We start from the raw sequence: 22,980 nt of genomic DNA, 5'->3' as shown, positions 1-22,980 counted from the left end.
GTGCAATCAGGTTTGACCTATGCTATGCTCTCAACACTGGCTTCCTACAAAATAATGTATAATCTTAAAAGATATCTTCATAATACATAGGTCAATCTGGAATGAGGGTCTCCAGATAGTTATAAGCTGTGACTGTATCAGTACATAAAAACAGTCATTTTGTTTAAGTTCACTAAGTTCAGGAATGTTCCTTCTATACAATTCCTTCAACATTTGTCTAACTGTATTTAGCCTGTATTCATCATTCTGGTTCAAAAATAATCTTTACCTCAAGTACAAATGTGGTATCAAATCATAGGGTGTAAAAGGGAAAATGACGCAACCAATCACCTTCACACAATAACCCTTCATAGTGGAAAACCACTACAGTTTACTAAGAACTGGAATACGTCACAGGTGTCTTCAGAGATTTCTGCAGTGGAAGCTACTACTAATATACTAATTATCCACAGCAAGACTGCTCTAAGTGGAATAACTACAATTAATTTGAGGGGAAACTTACCCCAGTGATTTGTCCTCCGGCCAACATGATCTGTGGCTGGGGTATGGCGGCCTGCACTGAAGGCTGTTGGGAAGTCTGGCTTGGCTGCTGAGGGCTCCCAGGTTCTTCTTTAAATCTAAACTAAAAGAAATACAGAGTTCCTTTGTTTGAAATAATGTTTGGATGGGATTATCAAATATATGTGTCGGAACAGAAATAATATAAAATGGGATTTAATGCCTCTTTTGACATTAAACTTGAAAAGAGTAAATCACTTTACAGTAAAAGCCATCCAAGAAAGTTCAGTTAAAAAGGCTTAGTTGTCAATACATTAAATACAATTAGTACAGATTTCAAAGTTTAACTGTTCTTGGTTTCAGAAGTGTGTGAGAATTTTATAGCGTAATCACTGCACAAATGTAACTAAAGCAAGCAAAAAAAGTAAATATTGAAAATATTACATCATCAAGTGTAGGAAGTTGGCTCTGTCTGCACTATTTCAAAGTAAGGAATAGTATGCACAGAGTCCAAGGGTTCCCCTTAGAGGTAAGATAGTGGCAAAAAGAGATAATACTAATGCTCTATTTTGTGGTAGTGTGGTCGAGCAGTAGGCTTATCAAAGGAGTAGTGTTAAGCATTTGTTGTACATACACACAGGCAATAAATGAGGAACACACACTCAGAGACAAATCCAACCAATAGGTTTTGTTATAGAAAAATATACTTTCTTAGTTTATTTTAAGAACCACAGGTTCAAATTCTACATGTAATATCTCATTTGAAAGGTATTGCAGGTAAGTACTTTAGGAACTTTGAATAATTACAGTAGCATTTATACTTTTTACATAAAACACAAATAGCTGTTTTAAAAGTGGACAGTGCAATTTTCACAGTTCCTGGGGGAGGTAAAGTATTGTTATTTTTAGCAGGTAAGTAAATCACTTACAGGACTCAGTTTTGGGTCCAAGGTAGCCCACCGTTGGGGGTTCAGAGCAACCCCAAAGTCACCACACCAGCAGCTCAGGGCCGGTCAGGTGCAGAGGTCAAAGAGGTGCCCAAAACACATAGGCTTCAATGGAGAGAAGGGGGTGCCCCGGTTCCAGTCTGCCAGCAGGTAAGTACCCGCGTCTTCGGAGGGCAGACCAGGGGGGTTTTGTAGGGCACCGGGGGGACACAAGTCCACACAAAAAGTACACCCTCAGCAGCGTGGAGCGGCCGGGTGCAGTGTGCAAACAAGCGTCGGGTTCTCTGTAGGTTTCAATGGGAGACCAAGGGGTCTCTTCAGCGGTGCAGGCAGGCAAGGGGGGGGCTCCTCGGGTAGCCACCACCTAGGCAAGGGAGAGGGCCTCCTGGGGGTCACTCCTGCACTGAAGTTCCGTTCCTTCAGGTGCTGGGGGCTGCGGGTGCAGGGTCTTTTCCAGCCGTCGGGACTTTAGGATCAGGCAGTCGCGGTCAGGGGGAGCCTCGGGATTCCCTCTGCAGGCGTCGCTGTGGGGGCTCAGGGGGGACAACTTTGGTTACTCACGGTCTCGGAGTCGCCGGAGGGTCCTCCCTGAGGTGTTGGTTCTCCACCAGTCGAGTCGGGGTCGCCGGGTGCAGTGTTACAAGTCTCACGCTTCTTGCGGGGATTTGCAGGGGTCTTTAAATCTGCTCCTCTGTAACGAAGTTGCAGTTCTTTTGGAGCAGTGCCGCTGTCCTCGGGAGTTTCTTGTCTTTCTTGAAGCAGGGCAGTCCTCTGAGGATTCAGAGGTCGCTGGTCCTTGGGAAAGCATCGCTGGAGCAGGTTTCTTTGGAAGGCAGGAGACAGGCCGGTAGGACTGGGGCCAAAGCAGTTGGTGTCTTCTTTCTTCTTCTGCAGGGGTTTTCAGCTCAGCAGTCCTCTTCTTCTTGTAAGTTGCAGGAATCTAAATTCTTAGGTTCAGGGGAGCCCTTAAATACTAAATTTAAGGGCGTGTTTAGGTCTGGGGGGTTAGTAGCCAATGGCTACCAGCCCTGAGGGTGGGTACACCCTCTTTGTGCCTCCTCCCAAGGGGAGGGGGGCACATCCCTATCACTATTGGGGAAATCCTCCTTCTACAAGATGGAGGATTTCTAAAAGTCAGAGTCACCTCAGCTCAGGACACCTTAGGGGCTGTCCTGACTGGCCAGTGACGACTTGTTTTTCTCATTATCTCTCCTGGACTTGCCGCCAAAAGTGGGGGCTGGGTCCAGGGGGCGGGCATCTCCACTAGCTGGAGTGCCCTGGGGCATTGTAACAGGAAGCTTGAGCCTTTGAAGCTCACTGCTAGGTGTTACAGTTCCTGCAGGGGGGAGGTGTGAAGCACCTCCACCCAGAGCAGGCTTTGTTTCTGTCCTCAGAGAGCACAAAGGCTCTCATCACATGGGGTCAGAAACTCGTCTCTCAGCAGCAGGCTGGCAGAGACCAGTCAGTCCTGCACTGAACAATTGGGTAAAATACAGGGGGCATCTCTAAGATGCCCTCTGTGTGCATTTTTTAATAAATCCAACACTGGCATCAGAGGGTTTATTATTCTGAGAAGTTTGATACCAAACTTCCCAGTTTTCAGTGTAGCCATTATGGAGCTGTGGAGTTCGTTTTTGACAGACTCCCAGCCCATATACTCTTATGGCTACCCTGCACTTACAATGTCTAAGGTTTTGCTTAGACACTGTAGGGGCATAGTGCTCATGCACATATGCCCTCACCTGTGGTATAGTGCATCCTGCCTTAGGGCTGTAAGGCCTGCTAGAGGGGTGACTTACCTATGCCACAGGCAGTGTGAGGTTGGCATGGCACCATGAGGGGAGTGCCATGTCGACTTAGTCATTTTCTCGCAACCAGCACACACAAGCTGGCAAGCAGTGTGTCTGTGCTGAGTGAGGGGTCCCTAGGGTGGCATAAGACATGCTGCAGCCCTTAGAGACCTTCCCTGGCATCAGGGCCCTTGGTATCAGGGGTACCAGTTACAAGGGACTTACCTAGGTGCCAGGGTTGTGCCAATTGTGGAAACAATGGTACATTTTAGGTGAAAGATCACTGGTGCCGTGTCCTGGTTAGCAGGGTCCCAGCACACTTCTCAGTCAAGTCAGCATCAGTATCAGGCAAAAAGTGGGGGGTAACTGCAACAGAGAGTCATTTCTTTACATCAGGCAAGAGTAAAAACATTCACAGCAGGAATCGGGGATACAGACAACATCACGCAATAACTGCACAGATTTTTACTGGTCTGACGGTGAAGGTTCACAAATCTTTCTGAGATCACCTAGTCCTATCTTATCACATTGTAGACAAACGAGGTGGGAATAAAGAACAGAACATGTATATACTCCACACCCTATAGAGCGACGTTACTCAAAGTACGGCCCGCGGCCCCACGGACCTACCTTTCGGCCCGCGAGCCGTGACTAGAGGAACTTTGGCCCATAAAAGCTTTTCAACCGGACCAATTTGTTGGGACCTATAAAAACAACTATTGAGTTGAGCTTGAGGCTGCAAAAGATCAAAATGGTTTGAGTGGGCATCAGATCAATGCGGTCATATTCTTATCATCTATGAAACACATGGGGAAGATTTACACATTTGTCATGTAGCGCAGTTCGCTAACCAAATCTACGGTGGTGCGCTGCATTGTACAATGGGAAACACACCTCTAGGCCTCATCTACTAAGATTGGCCTGTTGCTCTTTCCTCCGCTGCTCTGGTGCTCTGTTTAAGCTGCCTTGAGCAACACACAGCATAACACAATGGTACAGACGTGAGTGGGCACAGACTAGCATACGATTTGTACTAGAAGCATGGCCTTCCTGTACCATTTCCTATGCCTAGACACATTTCATAAGTACCCGAAACGTCTGATGCGTGCTGTGCATTTCAGCACAAATGCAATGATTCCGTTTTTCTTTGACAATAAAAACGTTTCACGTTGTTAACAGCTGCTTTAAGGCGGTGTATTTTTTTAATACAGAGCCCAGTCTCAAACTCTTATTAGATTGGGCGTTGCATCAAAACCTATTGATGGGTGTTTGCTCTGAATTGCCAAAGCAGTTCACACAGCACAAAGATTTTTTTTATACACCGAGAAAGTGCCACCTTTCTAGCATAGCTTGGTGTTTGCCTCTGAAAGTAGGCATCAACGCATCACTTTGCATCAATTTACTTACTTCAATGCAAAGCTTAGTAAGTCTGGGCCATAGCCTTTTCTCCAAGGTGTAGAAATGTCTGTCCCACCCCTCTTCTGAAAGAAATAGAAGGGCTTTGACTGCAGACAGGTATCATAAATGTTTCTACTTGCTGATTCTTCTCTGCATGCCAGAGGTTTAGCAAGGACGATGCTACAGTAAAACCAATGGATATTAAGTGTCATTAGTCAATATGGCTTAATCTAATTCTAATCTAAAAAAAATTAAGACACTTTGATTATGGTCAAGAACAATTAGCAGTTCCACAACTTTCTTCTAAAGAAACTTTCTTTTCTTTTATTATTTTATTTTCATTTTAGACGAAGATACAAAATACAACTACAGTTGTTAAAACTTTGCACGAAAGATGGCGCTGTGTGCAGATGGCGCTGTGTGTGTTACTGGGGTAGGGGTGAGAGCAGATAGCGCTGTGTGTGTGTTACTGGGGTAGGGGTGAGAGCAGATGGCGCTGTGTGTGTTACTGGGGTAGGGGTGAGTGCTGATGGCGCTGTGTGCAGATGGCGCTGTGTGCAGATGGCGCTGTGTGTGTTACTGGGGTAGGGGTGAGAGCAGATGGCGCTGTGTGCAGATGGCGCAGTGTGTGTTACTGGGGTAGGGGTGAGAGCAGATGGCGCTGTGTGTGTTACAATGTTTTGAAAAAGGGGGTGGGGTGGTTGTTCCCCCTCTAAGCCCCGCTCCCTCTAACCCCCCCCCCGCTGTCACTTCAGTGCGGCCCTCTGCCGCAAACCATACTGCAGTTTTGGCCCCCGAGAAAAAGTTTGTGAGTACCCATGCTATGGAGGTTTCTTTTATGGGTAGAGATTAAAATGTCCTGGCCCTCACTAAAGAGTGTTAAACAGCCAAACCAACCTTCCAACATTTAGTAGTGCCACTGGCCATGCTGAGGTTATGCTTGAAGGACAGATGTCCAGGGTAAGTTTTGCAATAAGCTGTATTTAAGCACTCTAACTGTTCTTGAAATGATTACTAGAACCAACAGCCAGTTCTCAAGTGGCAGAAAATCTGGCACATCATTGTAGATTCCAATACTGATTTAGTGACAAATGCTTACCGAAGTGTACAGTCATCTGAGTAATCCAGTAATAGGAAGCATTTTCTGTTTGCAGCCCTTCAGGCCTCAGAGAGAATCTTTCAGACGTTAGAGAGTTGGGATGCTCACATGAAAGAAAATGAATTCCTGCAAGTCCACTCCCGAATATAGAAACTGGAAACACATTCATAGTGATCCTGTTTCAGTATTAACAGAATCAGCTTAAAGAAACCACTTTACTGAAGGAGGAAACCGAAGAAATGTAAATAATATCTGGGAATTCAAATGATTCAACAGTCTAAAGCTCAGAAAACTGTGCCTTAAAAAAAGAGTATCTCCTAAAGTGAAGATGTTTACCTGGTCTGTAAGGGTTACCTGAAAGGTTGAATACCTTCAGAAGCCATGACAACATCTGGGAATCAACCATAGATGACAAGTATTTTGAGGTAAATTTAAATTTCAACTTTGTAATGACAGTCTTCCTGGTCTGACCTTTATATAGCGATACACGAGAAAGGACATTGAAGACTGATATAATGAGAGAAGCTTGTATTGTGATGAGTTAGAGATGACTGTACTACAGAGTTGGGCAATATCAAAATGATCATCTCCTTTTATGAACTTCACTATAATTGAGGTTAAACAGTTTGCCAAGTCATTCATTCCATAAAGATAGGATGTACAGGAAAAACAGCAAGGCGATTAAGTGGCTGAGTAAGAAGGCACAAACACCCCGAACAAACACAAAGGACTTGCTCTGAGTATTACCCCATACAACTCTAAAGTTGTACCAGGGATGCGGAATTCCTATTGCCCGACATCCGGGACATATTGTTTGGGGTCAAGCGCAACAAGTTTTCATGTTTATTTTGTCCTTGGGACAAGTAGGCCCAACCCCCTCCAACACAAACCCTTACAGAGACGGGAACTGTCTGCAGTTGAGGTAATATGCGTGTCCATATGTTAATGCTGTCCGAACTTGTATTTATGATTCATTAATGAAAAGCCATCATTAGGATGAGCACTGTAAATAAACGTTTTAAGGTCGCACTACTGCTGTATTTTCCAAAGGGCCTCAACTAAGGGCATCAAATGAAATCTCCAGATAAAGGAAGGTAGGAACAGGGCTGCATCTTTGACTGGTTGATCGTTAAATTTAAATTTACCATAAAAAGGGAGAATTTAGCCAAACGTTTCTGTAGCTGAAGTGGGGTCCTAGCTAAAAGTACCACGTCATCTCCTTAAAGAGCAGGTACCAGGAGGCAGTCAACATGCAGTAATCCCTTGACCGAGTTGGTTAAATATTTCTCTAGCACACTGATGTACATGGGGGAATTAAAAAGGTGCACGCACACACACACCCTCCCACCCCCACCTCTCCCTAACAGACTTCTCTTGATAACAAGAAGTGATTTTTATCCTCACCATTAGTATCAGATTCTAGCCCTGTTGTGCAACTGTTAGAGAAAATTAACAATGCAAGCCACAAACTCTAAATTAGACATGATGTGCTATAAGTTGGAGCCGGTGACACGGCCAAAGGCTCAAGTCAGGTCCAGAAGGGCCAAATATACACTACCCCCTTTAGCTGCTGTATGATTCATTAACTAAAAGGTACACAATTCAAGCATTGCTTGATTGTCTCAAGACCCGATTTAAACCCATACTGCAGATCAGAGATGATGCGATTTTCCTGGGCCCACGTGTTCAGGCGGTCTAAAAGGATCCTGCTCATTATATTGGCTGTTGAATCAATCAAAGAAACAGGTTGGTAACACTCTGGCTGCCATTTTTGAAAATGGGTATAACAGTGGAATGGGGCCGTGAAGGTGGAGGACCAAAGCTTGCAATGGTCTCCAAAACATTAGCCAAAATGGGAGCCTATGAGGCAGTGTTCTGCAGGAACTCCATCAGTCCCAGGTGCCTTGCCTCGGGGAATTTATTAGTAGTGGCCAATACAATGATGCATATACTGTCCTCCATATGTCCTGCGACCTCGACAATCTGAGAGGGGCCAGAATAAACCCCTAAAACTGGGCAAACAACTCATCTGGATCAATTGTCACAACCAGCTTTGGGGTCCAGAAGTCTTTAACAATATGGAGAATAGACTAGGTGCCAAAATCTGTGACTATCTTAACTAAAGCTGGTTACCAGCAGGGATTCATAGGCCTGGTCTTTAAGTTCTTCATGTGCATGACAACCCTTTTATGTTCAGACCTACAGTGTCTCACTTGATCGGTATCCGTGGAGATTAGTCTAAGTGCAACAAAAACATTTATGAGTCTTTGAACAGTGCTTATCACACCATCTAAAGGGTTTCGCTTTACAGGGGCAATGAGGAGCCAGTAGTGATGTTCTAGTTGATCCACATAATGCAACAAAACAGTTTGACTGCTTCAAGATTGGCACTCTCATCTAACCATATTCAAAATGCCACCTTGTTTTTAAGGATTAAACTCATTAGTAGATTTTCCTCATTTACTCTGTCCCACCTCATTAAAACATCCTTGTTTTTTTTACCGCTGACACAGTAGGTTTCTGGATGAGCAATTCGGGATGGCCATGGTACCATGATAAGAGAACATCAGAATGTTATGGTCACTGTGTCTGTTTTTTTAATATAGTGTGACCTGTGAAAAGCCCCAACATGTCAGGCGAAAGCAAAATAAAGACCTGTCAGGCATATCAAGGGATTAAAGAGGAATCTTTAGCAGATACAGTGCTATGCCAGAGGATGGACCTAGCCATGCGCTGTTAGTATTTTAAGATGAACACGACTCTAGGAGAAAAGATCCAGGGCTGTTGCTAAACAGACAGATGTTTATAAATGTTCCTAGTACATTTTGAGTATTCCAAATTCTCAAGCTACAGTCTTCTAAGAACCGGTCTCAGAAGGCTGAGAATATACTGATGAAGGAATGTCTCCTCATACTACGTCACAGATGGCATTCCTGATTAAAGAAAGTAGCATAAAGTTCTGTGAAACTACTTGTCAACGAAGATATAAGCTCTTGTGTCTTTTTTGATTTTTCATGGAAGAAAAAAAATGGAAAGCAAAACAAGTCCGAATGACAACTACATTAGAATCAAACTGTCTCCGAGGAACATTTTCCATGCCTGATATCCGAACTTAGGCCATTTGTTGCACTTTCCGAGAGCAGGTATCCACCTATAAGAGCCAGACACCTGGTACAGTACTCATTTGCCCAGAGAACTTCATATCAGAGAGTCCACGGAAGCACTGCAATTTATAGAGGAAGGGATTCGACTGCAACTAGACAACGGCCCATTTTTTTCAGCCTTCAAGTCAAATGGCAAAGGATTGCAATTTTTCTGCTCCAATATTTTACTTTATCACTAAAATGCTTACATTGAGTTAGGATAAAAAGTAATATAATACAAAAAAAACACATTTTTAGTTTTTCATTTAAGTTTGCTTTTCATGATGGTACAACGTTCATATTCCCCCTCTTGTCATGTGTTGGGGGCCTCAAACCTACTTGTGCGTTCCGCTCACAACATGACTTGAAGAGTTACTAGAAATGTAATTATTTGATTAATAAAAAGCTACATACTGCCCAATAACCAGATTTAGGGTTTCAACAAAAAAGAGCTAATTGGATATTTGACACAGGGTAGTGAGGGTTAGAACAAAGTATTTATTAAAGACTTCACAGAAGAAGGACTACCCGCACTGATAGAGGAAACAATTTAAACAGAGGCCATTGTATGGATGGCATACACAATGGAAGGAAGGTACCTAGGGGATAGTAAATAAAGACCTTTGGCATAATCCAGGCATTTAAATCTAGAATCGGCGCTCCTATCACCTGTACGTTACTTAGGACCTCACTTATCAATGATTAATATTGCTCCCACCTTAATTAGGCAGATAGGATATCTGTCACATTTATAACAAAGTACACATCCACTAAACTCTTAATCAGTGTGCCAATATTTAGCATATAGTAGGACCAGAGTATTATAGGTTCACTTGTGAATTTTTTTTCACATGTTCATTAAGCTCCTGTGTACACTTCCCTCAGTCAATGTTTATTGTTTCAGCCATCATTCGTCCATGACTAAGTGATCTGTGCAACAAACACACATTCAGACACCTTCACCGTAAAATAATGCACACTCCACAAGTCACCACAAATGCCAACAGGTTCTTCAATGTGCACCTTTAGTGTCTGGGAGCTGTTACTACATCCATGCCACTACATCATAACCTATTGTCTGCAACTACCTCATAATCTATTTCACATAACTTACTTTTGACCTGAAAAGTAAGATGATGTTTTGGATGGGATGAAGTGGTGAGGTGATGTAATGGGGGTGTACCATGGCTGATAACATTTTAAAGAGATTATCCAGGGCATAAACGTACTATCAGCAGATATCCCTATCAGATGGGCCTTTTCAGTCTCATGTCATTTTTTGGGGTCTTTAACGAGTTGAACAACATCCAGTTTCATGTGTTTGTTTTTATTACTACTCCTCTTAGTTGGGCCACCGTAAAACCAAGGACCGCACCACATTTCTTTTGGTGTGTAGTTATTGTTATTTGCACTTCTTACAGTGCAATAGTAAAATGACTTCTATCAGCAATAACTCATAGAAAAAGTTTCAGAAGCATAACGCAGAAATAAGTAAAGTCATGGGTGCAGACCCATCGCAACAGAATTCAATCTTCACATCAATATCAGTGTCCTGTATTTACTGGTGTTTTCTTTCATCTTGAACCACAGGGGATTAAACTAGGTGTAACCACTTTGCTGTTGGACAGCTAAACATATATATTTTTTTTGTGAGCACCAACAGGAAGGGAGAATCTGCCAGCTACTCCCACATCCTAGCTGTAACCCATTCTCAACCTGAGTATCGCTCCACTGCTCCACTGAGTAAACTGATCAGAAACTGATGAGACCTCAGCACACCTAGTAACTGGACCCAGAACACAGGTCATCACAGGCATCTTACCTCAACCCCATCTAGTAGGGATGTACAACACATTTCAGTGAAATGAACCCTGCTTCTCCTGCAGTAACCTCATGTTTGCTTTGTTCCATCCCAAAAGTGACAGGGTGGCGCCACATGTTAAGTGCGACCCATGTGCACAGAGGTTAGTTTCTTGCTCAACGCTTTCTGCGCCCTCAGACGTCAAGCACACAACTGTTGATATCAGTCTGCAGATCTCTAAGTTGTGGCCTTTTGAGATGGTAAAACGAGACCATTCCACAGAACAGGGATGTGGGTGGGCTAAAGTAGCTACCAGAAAGAGTGCTACAGTGAGTAAGTGACTTGTTCTCCTTATGGATACCTTTAACCACAAATTCCCACTTGTAGAATGAATAACAAAGCAGAACTATCTACGGTGCAGGGCCTGGGGGTATGCTCAGACCGATAAATCCTGCAGGTCCAAGATGCCCTTACCGTCAGACTTGACCGCCAAGACAGTAGTGCTTTATGAACGTGTACACTGACCTCCACATCGTGGCCTGGCAGATGTCAAGGGAAGGCACTCTAGATGCCAACACCATACGACAGCCTTAGCCCTGGAGAAATGGTCTCTCTGAAAGCTGCTTTTCTGGCCACTGTGGAGCAGATCTTCATGTAGAGAACTATTCACTTCAACAGATTACTTTTCTGTATTGCCTTGCCTTTCTTTGCCCTAGAAAACCCCACAAAAAGCTGGTCACTCATCCAATGGTCACAACTTAGGGCAAGAAGGTAGCCCTGGTCCTCAAAAGTAGTGTGTCTGGGGAAAAGGTGGTGCAGGACAACAATAGAAGGAGGCCATAGAGCAGATGTTACCGCAAAGGGGAAGACAGTTTTAATAGTGCCCAGTGGAACACGTTGCTGGGCCAAGACAAACAATAAAACATCCAACAGTTTGGCCTCTAAGGAGTCTGTTAGGCAGGTGGCCAAGCAGATAAAAAATTTGTTCCAGAGGTCAACATAAGTGGAATTTGTAGACAGATGACTGGCAGCAAGGATAACATATAAACCTCAGGTGGTGCCATGCAAGGAGGCGGAGAGTTTGCCCGTTCTGGTTTAGAACCCTGCCCTGCTGCTACAAATCTGTCCTGATCTTCAGAACTCATAACAGAAGAGGCAGAAAAGCCTACAACAGTCCTATGCTCCACTCTAGCGAGAATGCGTCTCCCAGAGAAAGTCGGCTTGGAACAATCACTGTGCAAAGGTTTTGATACTGTGCATTTGACTGATGAAAAGATATAGTGAAGGTTCTCCCCACTTTTGGAAGATGCCCTGTGCCAGCTTGTGACGTAATCACCATTCGTGATCCACCAGGTGCTGCTAGCTGAGCTTGTCCACTCTGGCGCTTAAAGATCTCGCAAGGCGGTTTATAATCAGAGGGATACCCTGACGCTGAAGCCAATTCTAGGGGCACAGAAAACTCTGGCACAGGTCCAACAAACCTCTGCTCGTAGTACCACATAGCGGTGGTGCTGTCCATGAGAAGTTGTAGGAGTCCCCGTTCATGGATCGTAGGAAGGCCAGCTACTCGACAGGAACAGCTCGCAAATCCAACAGGTAGATGTGGAGACAGAGTCCTTCAAACAACCTCCCACAGAGGAACCCCCCAACCAAGCAATAACGCATCCGTCACCAACATCAGCTCTGTGCAGGGTAGAAAGAGGAGTCTTCAACTGGTCCAACTGCAGTCAAACAGCCACCACTTCAAATCTAGTGCAGTTTCCTCTGAAACCTGGATGGAATCCAACAGGTTCTCATGGTGGCCACTGAGACTTCAGATGCCACTGCAGAGCCCACTGCATACAACACCCAACAAAGTCGATGAACTTGATGCAGGAAGTCAAGAAGCATCCAAAACACTCTCTCTGAGACCCTGGGCGAGGTAGAAACACTGATTTAAACCCAAATGTGCTGGACTAGGTTTGAGTGAGGGAAGGCCCTTAACTGCACCGTATCCAAGACAACTCCTATGAAAGGCAGACCTTGAAGGAGTCCGGTGTGCCTTCGACATATTGTGAACCCCAACATAAAGGGGGTCTGCTGCAATCTGAAAGTGGTTCCTCCTAACTGACGAGGCAGCCGCCCTTCAACAGACAGTTGTAAATGTAGGGGAAAGCTGGCATCCCTAACTTTCAAAGATAGGTTATAACCACCGCCATCGCTTTTGTGATCACCGGAGGGGGCACTGTTGAGGCTAAGGGGAGCACAGCAAATTGAACATGCTGTTGGTCTATCCTGAAACATCTGTGGAACTGGAGGGTGGGTTTATGAAAATACGTGTCCTGGAGGTTTAACATTCTTCATCCATATCATTTAATAATCTCAAGACATTTAAAAAAAGTAACTCAGCACGTCTTAAGTTGCAATGACAAACTACACAATGAGAAAATACTGCAGAGTAGAGGTAGAAGCAAGCATGGAAGGCGAACACTTTATGGTAATTAGAACTACTTATGCAGAACATTTAAATTCTGCATTGATTTGCATATTTGCCACCACCTGTTCTGGGGACTGCAGCACGGGCTAATTAACATAAAGTTCTTATTAATTCTGCCAGTCATTCAGAGATAATTACAGCATGGGACAGTAAACACTCTGCTCGGGAGATATAGCCTGTTTGCCAACATCCCTCTCAGGGATGAGAATTTACCATGGCAACCAATGCAATTTTCAACCATGTCTCCTAGAATGAGAAGTTACAGGAGCTTTGTCATGAATCAAATATGTCTCTCCTTAATTCTCTCTCCGCCTTAACAAGTCTTGTGTATAGGGCATGCCAGATCTTGGAACGCACAACTGTGCTCCATCAATGACCAAACAATTTCTTCTCTACACCAAGTGCCGTTCTTTACACTGTGTTGGTTATTCACTAGTTAAAATGTGCAAAACGATTTCCTTCAAAGCAAGAATGAAATCTGCACTTGGTCTTCACCATTTGACCATCCATTCAAGTGTATAAATAGCAACTAAATAAGGACAACTGATGATTTAAGAGCCTTAACAAAAAATAATATAAGGTATGGAGACAATGTGAACCCTCTCCACTCGCAATGTCGCCAAAGAAGTAAACGACCAGGCATTAATCCAGAACCACAATGCAATTTTAGGACGTCAAACTTCTGCGGCCCACCTAGCTTTAATGGACAGAACGCAGGCGATTTTTTAATGTAACTAAAGCATTGTGTGGTTCCGCACTGTCATTTACAGACCACACATTTTCCATTGCAAATGCCACAGACAAAGTTCTACTGATAAAACTATAATGCACTCAAATGATAATGTGGGAAAATCTGGTCTAGGTGAATATTTATCATTTGTGCATCACCAATTCAAGTGTCTTGATTTGTATCGATTCTATCAAAATATTTATCTCTACCATACTTCACAATTACAAAAAAAAAAAAAAAGCTTCATTTTTGCTTTTCCAGCTGATGAAAGTGTGCTGTTCATTAACACGTACTTACATTTTATTGTGTGTTACAAAAATGACATCCTTCAGCATTTCCTTTCACATTCCCATTACCCCAGCACAACTGTCGCACAATTCACTTCACTTTCTCTGGCTGCAAAGTGAGAGGGGTTTGTAAACAAGAGACGTTCACGGCCAGTTATAGATTAGTTTACCCAGAGCTCTGCTTACTGAAGACAGCACCTCAGTTTTATATGCTTAAGCATTCAGGGATGAGTCACATGGTTGCTCCGGCTGCATAAACAGGGCCATAGACCGAAATGAAATTCCACAGCAAATACGAGTATTTGTGTCTGGCTGGCCCTGGTGATTCAACCCTGCATTCAAACTATATCAAACCTTGTTTCATTTGTAAGGCCAGTGCCACTTACAGCAGTAATATTCTCGTAATTCTGATTTCTTCTAGTCCTCAGAACATAGTCAGGGGCTTATTAGGAGTTTGTTACTTATAAGCAAGCCTAATAGCGTCTGCGGTTTGTAGATTGGTAGTCAACTATACGGGAGGACACCATACCTTTCAATCTTTTGAATTGACTCCCATAATATCATAGGAAGTTTGATCTATTTTGGTCATATATTGACTACAGGGTCTCCCGGAATAAAGAATTTTCTCGACATTGACCTTTCTTTGTCTCACTTGCCCTGTTGTGTTATATGAAAGGGAGGATACAAATGTAGACGGCCCACATTTGCTCTCGGTCCCTGCACCCCTATGAGAATAGTGTCACATTTTCTGTGAACTCCCAACAAGCCATTTCTAGACAGTAGACATTTTAATTAGACAAGCCAAATAAGTTTTGCATCCTATCAATATTAAATACTCTAATAAAATGACTTCATTAAATTCAAAATGCTTTGATTCACGTTATTAACCATTTTGTGAAAAGGAAAACATTTGTGTGTCTTTTTACACGTTACAACATGCAAAACTACTACTTTACATATTCTCTTCAGAGAACAAGAGCATCCAACTTGCAAGGTGGGGAACAAAATGCCATGGTTGGCAACAGATGCATCAACATGCACGGTTTAAATGAAGAAACAATCCTACATTGCTGCAAGACTTAGGGTTGTTCTTGGGCATCAGGACGATGAAGGGTCGCCACCCTACGGTTAAACAATGGTACTTAGAAAACTGCAAATGTCAGCCTGGCACCAGGACATATGGAATGGGATGGTGTGGACTGAAAGATGAGGGCGGTAAAGCAATCCTTACCTGTACATTTAAGGACTGGGCAGCAGCCTGTAAACTTGTTCCAGCGAGCTGGACCTACAACATAGTGCAAAGAATGGGAGTGAGGATTTGTTATACACCTAAAGAGCAGTGAACGATTAGACACCTGCCAAATCAGTCACTGGAAGCTAGGCATAGCCCAGCTGGGGTGAAACTATTTTGGTGCTGCGGAAGAGACGTGGCAAAGAGGAATGGAAGTAGCTTTGCAGCAGTTGAGATAAAGGGTTCTAAATGGATTAGTAAATTTGAATTGGTGCTCTAATGTTTACATAACAGTAGTTCTTATTACTAGAGACTTGATAGCAGGCAAAAGAGATTGAGGACATTTTCTGTAGGCCAATCAGTCTTCTGGTTGACTTCTCAAATTAAGGAAGCATTGGGAAAGCCAATAAGCGTGGCCTTGGCAAGCCTACAATTTAATTTCTTTGTGAATATATGCAATACGTATTAAAAATAACTAAAAAGTGAAATGCTGCGTTCAAAAGGTGGTATGCATGTGCTTGCAAAAAAAAAAAAAAAAAAAGAAAGTACAAAATGATCCAAAACAACAATACATGGCTACTTTTTAGATGACTGTGCACAAGCAAAATGCCAACACTCGTAGTGAGGAGAGCTTAGGGCTGCAGTAGTCGGATCTATTTCCCCTTGCTGATTATCATGGAGATGGAAGCAATGTGTGAATGACAAATGAAGAAACTAGTGGTTGCAGAGGAATAATTTAAAGCCCCTCTATATACATTTTATTATTATTTTTATTATAATTATTGGACAATGTGAGGCAAGTGCGATACTAAAGTGGACCCTAAGTCCGTTCTTTCAAGGGTCCATGGGATACCTAAACATTACCAACCACACAGCAAAGTGACATCAACACAGAGGACTGCTCTTCTGAAAATCACTAAGTGAGCTCGATTGTGAATTACCTTGGAAGTTCTCTTAAGAGATTGGCTTGCACCCTGAGTGATCTCATGGGATTCTATCTAAAGGTTGGGCACTGGGATTCCCTGGTGACCCTGTTCTGTTTGTATGCTTAGGTAAAATAAACCCATTTCAAGTACTGACGTAGAGACTGTCTTTGTAATCAAGCTTTAAGGCAAGAGTGCAAATCAGCCTGGGAGGATGAAGTGTGCCTTGTGGAGCACAATCAGCGCTGCTGGAGCCAGATGTTCATGGGACAGAGTGGTTCCCGCAGAGGGTAAGGTTGGAGTGAAAGAGTATAAAGAAAAGAGATGTCCATGCAAATGGAATAGAGATATATATACATATGTACAAATGAATGTTTTAATTTAAACGGCTACAGGCTCCCGGGGAGGGCGCAAGTGAATCTGCAGCGGAACATGCCACGAACAGATGTACAATGGGTAAGTAACTTTTCCGTTCGATGGCATGTGTAGCTGCAGATACACATGCTATGCACAGACTACAAAGCAGTTTTGCCTCCCATAAGCGGTGGTCAGCCTGTAGGAGTTGAAGTTGTTTGAAATAGTGTTCTTAGTACAGCCTGTCCTACTGTGGCCTGTTGTGTTGCTCATACATCTACACAGTAATGCTTGGTAAATGTATGTGGTGTTGACCAAGTGACTGCTTTACAGATTTCTGTCATTGGTATATTTCCTAAAAATGCCATTGTTGCTCCTTTTTTCCTGGTGGAATGTGCTTTTGGTGTTACTAATAGCTGCCTTTTAACTTTTAGGTAACATGTTTGGGTGCATTTTACTATCCATCTAGCTAGTCCTTGTTTTGAGGTAGGATTACCAGTATGTGGCTTCTGGAACGCCACAAATAACTGTTTGGTTTTCCTAAATGATTTCGTTCTATCAATGTAATACATTATAGCTCTTTTAATGTCCAATGTATGCAGCGCTCTTTCTGCTACAGAGTCTGGCTGTGGGAAGAAGACTGGGAGTTCCACTGTTTGACTGATATGAAACGGTGATATCACCTTTGGTAGAAATTTTGGGTTTGTCCGAAGTACCACTTTAGGCCGTAGAATCGGGTCTCAATTCTGATAGAGAATTGGCGTTCTTCTTGGGAGATTGAAATTTGACTTATATTTGTACAGTATCTTTTCATGTAAATCTTGTCTTAATTTATATCAATATGATGTTGGTGCATTTGATGTAATTGTATTATCTTGTGGTTGGGGAGCTTGTTATAACGAATAGAGTTAACAACCAAAATTCTCAAACATAAATTGTTGCAATTTCAACATTGGGGTTATAAAGGTTTCATATTTCAATTGGGTTGTTAAACAATGTGGTTTTTTTTTTTACCAATCCTTGCCAACTGTCTGACTCTTAGGGTTTGGCTTTTCTCTTTTTTGAATAATATGTGACTGAGAACTTGGATAGAATTCTATCTCAACATTATATGTTGAATATGGATTAGGTTAGAACTCTGATTGATAATGTGGGTTGAGGTCTCTAATGAATTATGGTTAATATTAGAAATAGGTGGCTTCTATTTTTGACTAATGGTGGTTGTCACATGGATATTTCGTTTAATAATTTCTAACCGATTATGTTTCATTGGTTCTCCACTTCTTTTATATAAAAAAAGGATTACACTAACCAGACCGATTACATATAGGTTTTATAATCAGGGTTGCCATTTGGTTATTATAATTTGATTGTTTACATGTATGCGGTTTTTACGTTGCACATGCAAAATCAGGTTACTTGAGCTGGATCGATCGCGTTGGGGTTGTTTTTTGCTTTACAGGGAACCTTTGGTCCCATCTTAATACTAGCGGACATTTGTCCGTTTTCTCTTTCTGCGGCAGTGGCTCATACGGTGACACCGTAAGTCTATTTTTAGCTTCCGGGATCAGGAGCGCGATTTGCGTACTCACAGCTCGGCGTTCCTAATACGACAACGCCGTCTTTCGGATTGATCTCCCTTATTTGGTGAGTGACTGGGGGGGAAGGGTTCTCCCTAATGTTGTTATGTTCCGGTTAAGAAAAGATTTAAATATGAGACTCTATTAATCAGGAAGCATCTATATTCAGTACTTGTTTCTCTTTTTTATAGCTTACGGATGGAAACTATATGAACTTTGAATCATCATTTATACTATTGGGCCATAAATTCAAGGTACTCTATATGGTGTTAACTTAGGAACCACATGTTTGGAGTCTGGATTCAACACATGGGTGTTGTTTTGTTTTGTGTAAATCATTTTTACATTTATTTGGTTTTTCTCCCTTTGTGGTTAGACTTGGATAACTTTGATCGGTGTGTCATATTATCGGCAACGGTTATAAACGGACAAGATTATCCGTTTGCATTGGATTTCGTTTAAATATGAGGTACTGCTAGGGGTTATGTGGAGCTATTTAGACACCAATTATGGGATCCACACTATTAATTCACTCTGTATAGTGCATGTGTAACATATCTAGGATATCACTGGCATGACACAAAAGGGTGTGTTTATACAGATAATGGTGTTTCTTTTGTTACTACACAATTTTGGTTTTTTATTAGGGTTTATTCCTTTTCCGGTGAAGACAAAAATATTCAATTCAAACACTACAGTATTTCTTTCCTCTCACTTGGTCATTGGGTTCCGGACTTTCAGCTTTAATCTGGGATTTCTACTTAATATCTAACTATGAAGTTTGAGCATTTTGGTTTCTAACTCAAACAATTTGCTTACAATTTCCAGCCCTGAAGAAGTCGTTTGGGATGTAAGAATTTCCCATGACGAAACACGTGTTGGCTTGAATTGTATTTCCATGGATGGGTTGCTGAGTGATTTGAAGATATTAATTCAATAAACCATTGGACTGGATTGGACATTGCGGCATTGTGTTAAATTTGAATAATTTGTTTTTTCTAACTATATTCAATTGGGTCAATATACACTTTGATTGTTGTAATTGTAAATATTGATGGGGGGCCTCATGTTATGTCTATAAATTGTTGGGTTTAGTTTAAACCTTTGAGGGATGGGTGTTTTCCCTTGTGTAGGCACCCCATAGCCATTGTAATTTTGCCAACTTCTTATCCTGAGCGCCTTACACTCCCCTATTATTACACACCATTATTTTGATCCACTTTATGTTTGTGTACTTGTATGAAGGGTTGTTCAATAGTGAAAGCTTGGATTTCACTAACTCTCCTTAATGAAGTAATTGCAACTAGGAATGCAACTTTCCGTGTTAAGTATTGAATCTGACATGAATGCATAGGTTCAAATGGTGGACCCATGAGTTGTGTGAGTACAATATTTAGATTCCACGAAGGCACTGGGGGTGTTCTTGGTGGTATGATGTGTTTTAGTCCTTCCATGAAGGCTTTCATAACAGGGACTCTATATAGAGAGGTGTGTTGTATATTTTGCAAATACGCTGAAATAGCAGTGAGATGTATTTTTATGGATGAGAAAGCTAAATTTGCTTTTTGCAGATGAAGCAAGTAACCTACAATGTCTTGTATTGATGCTGAAAGAGGGGCTATCTGTTTAGATTGACAGTAAAACACAAACCTTTTCCATTTGTTCGCATAATACTGCCTGGTAGTGGGTTTTCCAGCTTGTTTAAGTACTTCCATACACTCTGTTGGAAGATGTAGATATCCAAACTCTAAGACTTCAGGAGCCAAATCGCTGGATCTGGATGCCTGATCCTTTGTTTGTTTTGTGTTAACAGATCTGGTCTTTTGGGGAGTTTGTTAGATCTGTCAGTAGTACCACACATCAGTGTCGTGTACCAGGGTTGACATGCCCACGTTGGTGCTATAAGTATGAGTTTGAGTTTGTTTTGACGCAGTTTGTTGACTAGAAATGGAATGAGGGGGAGAGGGGGAAAAGCGTAAGCAAATATCCTTGACCAGTTGATCCATAGAGCATTGCCCTTGGATAGAAGGTGTGGGAACCTGGATGCGAAGTTTCAGTATTTTGCGTTTTCACTGGTGGTGAATAGGTCTATGTCTGAAGCACTTGGGGATGAATTTCCCACTCGCATGTTTGTTGATGATCTCGGCTGAGAACATCTGCCAATTGGTTGTGTATCCCTGGAATGTATTGTGCTACCATGTGAATGTTGTTGTGTATTGCCCAATGCCAAATCTTTTGTGCTAGAAGGGACAGTTGCGATGAGTGGGTCCCTCCTTGTTTGTTTAGGCAATACATTGTAGTCATGTTGTCTGTTTTGATCAGAATGTGTTTGTGAATGAGAAGAGGTTGAAAGGCTCTGAGTGCTAGGAATACGGCTAGCAATTCTAGCTGATTTATGTGAAGTTGTTTGTGTTTGGTGTCCCATTGTCCTTGAATGTTGTGATTGTTGAGGTGCACTCCCTATCCAACCATTGATACATCTATTGTAATTGTGCTGTGAGGAACAGGGTCTTGAAATGGCCGCCCTTTGTTTAAATTTGTGGAATTCCACCACTGAAGTGATATGCGTGTTTGGCAGTCTACCAACACTAGATCTTGAAGTTGACCGTGTGCCTGTGACTATTGTTTTGCAAGGCACTGTTGTAAGGGCTGCATGTTTAATCTTGAGTTTGGGACAAAGGCGATGCATGATGCCATCATGCCCAACAGTTTCATTACAAATTTGACTGTGTACTGTTGGTTTGACTGAATTTGTGCTAATACATTGTGGAATGTTTGTACCCTTTGTGGACTTGGGCTTGCAAGTGCTGTTTGCGTATTTAGTGTGGTTCCTAAATACTGTTGAATTTGCGCAGGTTGCAAGTGCGATTTTTGGTAGTTTATAGAGAACCCTAGAGTGTGTAGGGTTTGTATAACATAATGTGTATGTTTTTGACACTGTGTATGACTGCTGGATTTTATTAGCCAATCGTCCAGATATGGAAAGACATGGATGTGTTGCCTTCTTAGGTAGGCTACAACTACCGCAAGACATTTTGTAAATGCTTTGGGAGCTGTTGTTATCCCAAAGGGTAACACTTTGAACTGGTAATGTTTTCCCCGTATTACAAACCTGGGATATTTTCTGTGCGCTGGATGGATGGGTATGTGAAAATACGCATCCTTGAGGTCTAATGTTGCCATGAAATCTTGCTGTTGTAGCAGTGGGACTACATCCTGTAGTGTTACCATGTGAAAGTGTTCTGATGTAAAGATTGAGAGTTCTGAGATCTAGTATTGGTCTCAAGGTTCCATCTTTTTTTGGGAATAAGGAAGTACAGGGAGTGAACCCCTGTTCCTATCTGACCTTGTGGTACAAGCTCTATGGCTTGTTTGAGTAATAGTGACTGTACTTCTTCTTGCAACATGGAGATGTGTTGGGAGGAGACTATGTGGTTTTGGAGGTATATCTGGGGGAATTTGTGCCAATTCTATGCAGTAACCATTGCGGATAATAGACAATACCCAGTTGACTTTTGTAATGGGTAACTCATTTTTGTGCAGTCTTCCTCCCAGAGGTGAAGTGTGATGAGGGAAGAGGTGGAGAGAGTCACTGTTTTGGCTGTGAGGCTTGTTTTGCTGGCTGATATTTCCCCCTACCTCAGGTGAATTGGCCTCTATAAGTTCCTCTAAACCCACCTTGTTGGTATTGAGGCTGGTAAGATGATTTGGATTGTGAGGTGGATGCCTCAGGTGTTTGTGCTCTAAAACCACCCCTGTATTGAGGTTTCCGAAATGAACCTCTTGTATTGCGTAGTATACAGAGCACCCATGGCTTTAGCGGTGTTTGAGTCTTTCTTCATCTTTTCAATGGCCGTATCAACTTCAGGGACAAAAAGCTGTTTCTCATTGAATGGCATATTAAGGACAGCGAGCTAGATTTCAGGATTAAATCCTGACGACCGAAGCCATGCGTGTCAGAGGGAGGTGGTTTATATTGTTTCTCCACTCTGGGAGTGATGATCCTCGCCTTGACTGGCTCTTGAAATATTTGATGTGTGTGCTTTAACATGGCTGGAAGCATGGGAAGGGACTGGTAACTAGTGTGAGTGGAGGATAATGTATTAAAGAGAAAATCATCCTCAAAAGGCTCGGTGTGCATGGCGACATTGTGGTATGATGCCGTCCTAGACCAGAACTTGAGTGTAACCAGTGCTATCTTCTGGTGGTTATGGTTTGGAAGGATAGCAGTCTGGGATGTTATCCGGAATGGGATCTGGATCATAGAGATCCCATGGATCGACATTGTCCTGTTGCGAATCTACAAAAATGTACAGGAGACTGTGTAGGTGTAGGAGTAGTAGGTGGAGAGACAAGGAGGTGAGGAGGAGACTGATGAGGTGAAAATTGTGGAGGTGGAGATTTTTGCTTAGGCCTTGGCATTTTACCTGGTGGCTGATCAGTGTCCAATTGCCCTTGAAAGGCTAGCTTCCTCTTAGTCTTCAGAGGAGGTGCAGTTATAATCTTGCCAGTGTCTTAATGAATATGAATTCTGGCCTGCCTTTCATCAATGTCCTATATTTGTGTGAGTTCCTCCGAAAACCTATGGCGTTCTTTAAGTTGTTTCGAAAGTCCATGCTCCTCTGTGTTGCTGGGTCTTTTCGGCTCCAAAGCCAGTTTTCTCAGGATCGAAAGGCCGGGAGTGAATGTTGGCCTTAGCTCCAAAAGCGATTTTCGAGGCTTC

The 22,980-nt window shown here is 42.5% G+C and overlaps 1 protein-coding gene across 11 annotated transcripts in view; it reads right to left on the bottom strand.

Annotated features, from left to right (window-relative positions):
* Positions 1-22,980, bottom strand: part of POU2F1 (POU class 2 homeobox 1) — a 511,154-nt gene that overhangs the window by 333,875 nt on the left and 154,299 nt on the right. For 7 of the 11 annotated variants that reach the window (XM_069202748.1, XM_069202752.1, XM_069202750.1 and 4 more), the window contains exons 6-7: positions 15,401-15,454; positions 503-622 (exon numbers count right to left, since the gene is read on the bottom strand). The exons of 2 other annotated variants lie outside the window; for them this stretch is intronic. In XM_069202748.1, coding sequence (XP_069058849.1) covers positions 503-622; positions 15,401-15,454 — 174 coding nt within the window. The remainder of the gene's footprint in view (positions 1-502; positions 623-15,400; positions 15,455-22,980) is intronic. 2 more of the 11 variants (XM_069202754.1, XM_069202755.1) reach the window with 1 other exon arrangement.

Source organism: Pleurodeles waltl, chromosome 8 (genome assembly GCF_031143425.1).
Source record: "Pleurodeles waltl isolate 20211129_DDA chromosome 8, aPleWal1.hap1.20221129, whole genome shotgun sequence".
Taxonomy (NCBI): domain Eukaryota; kingdom Metazoa; phylum Chordata; class Amphibia; order Caudata; family Salamandridae; genus Pleurodeles; species Pleurodeles waltl.
This window is presented reverse-complemented; position numbering and strand designations above follow the sequence as displayed.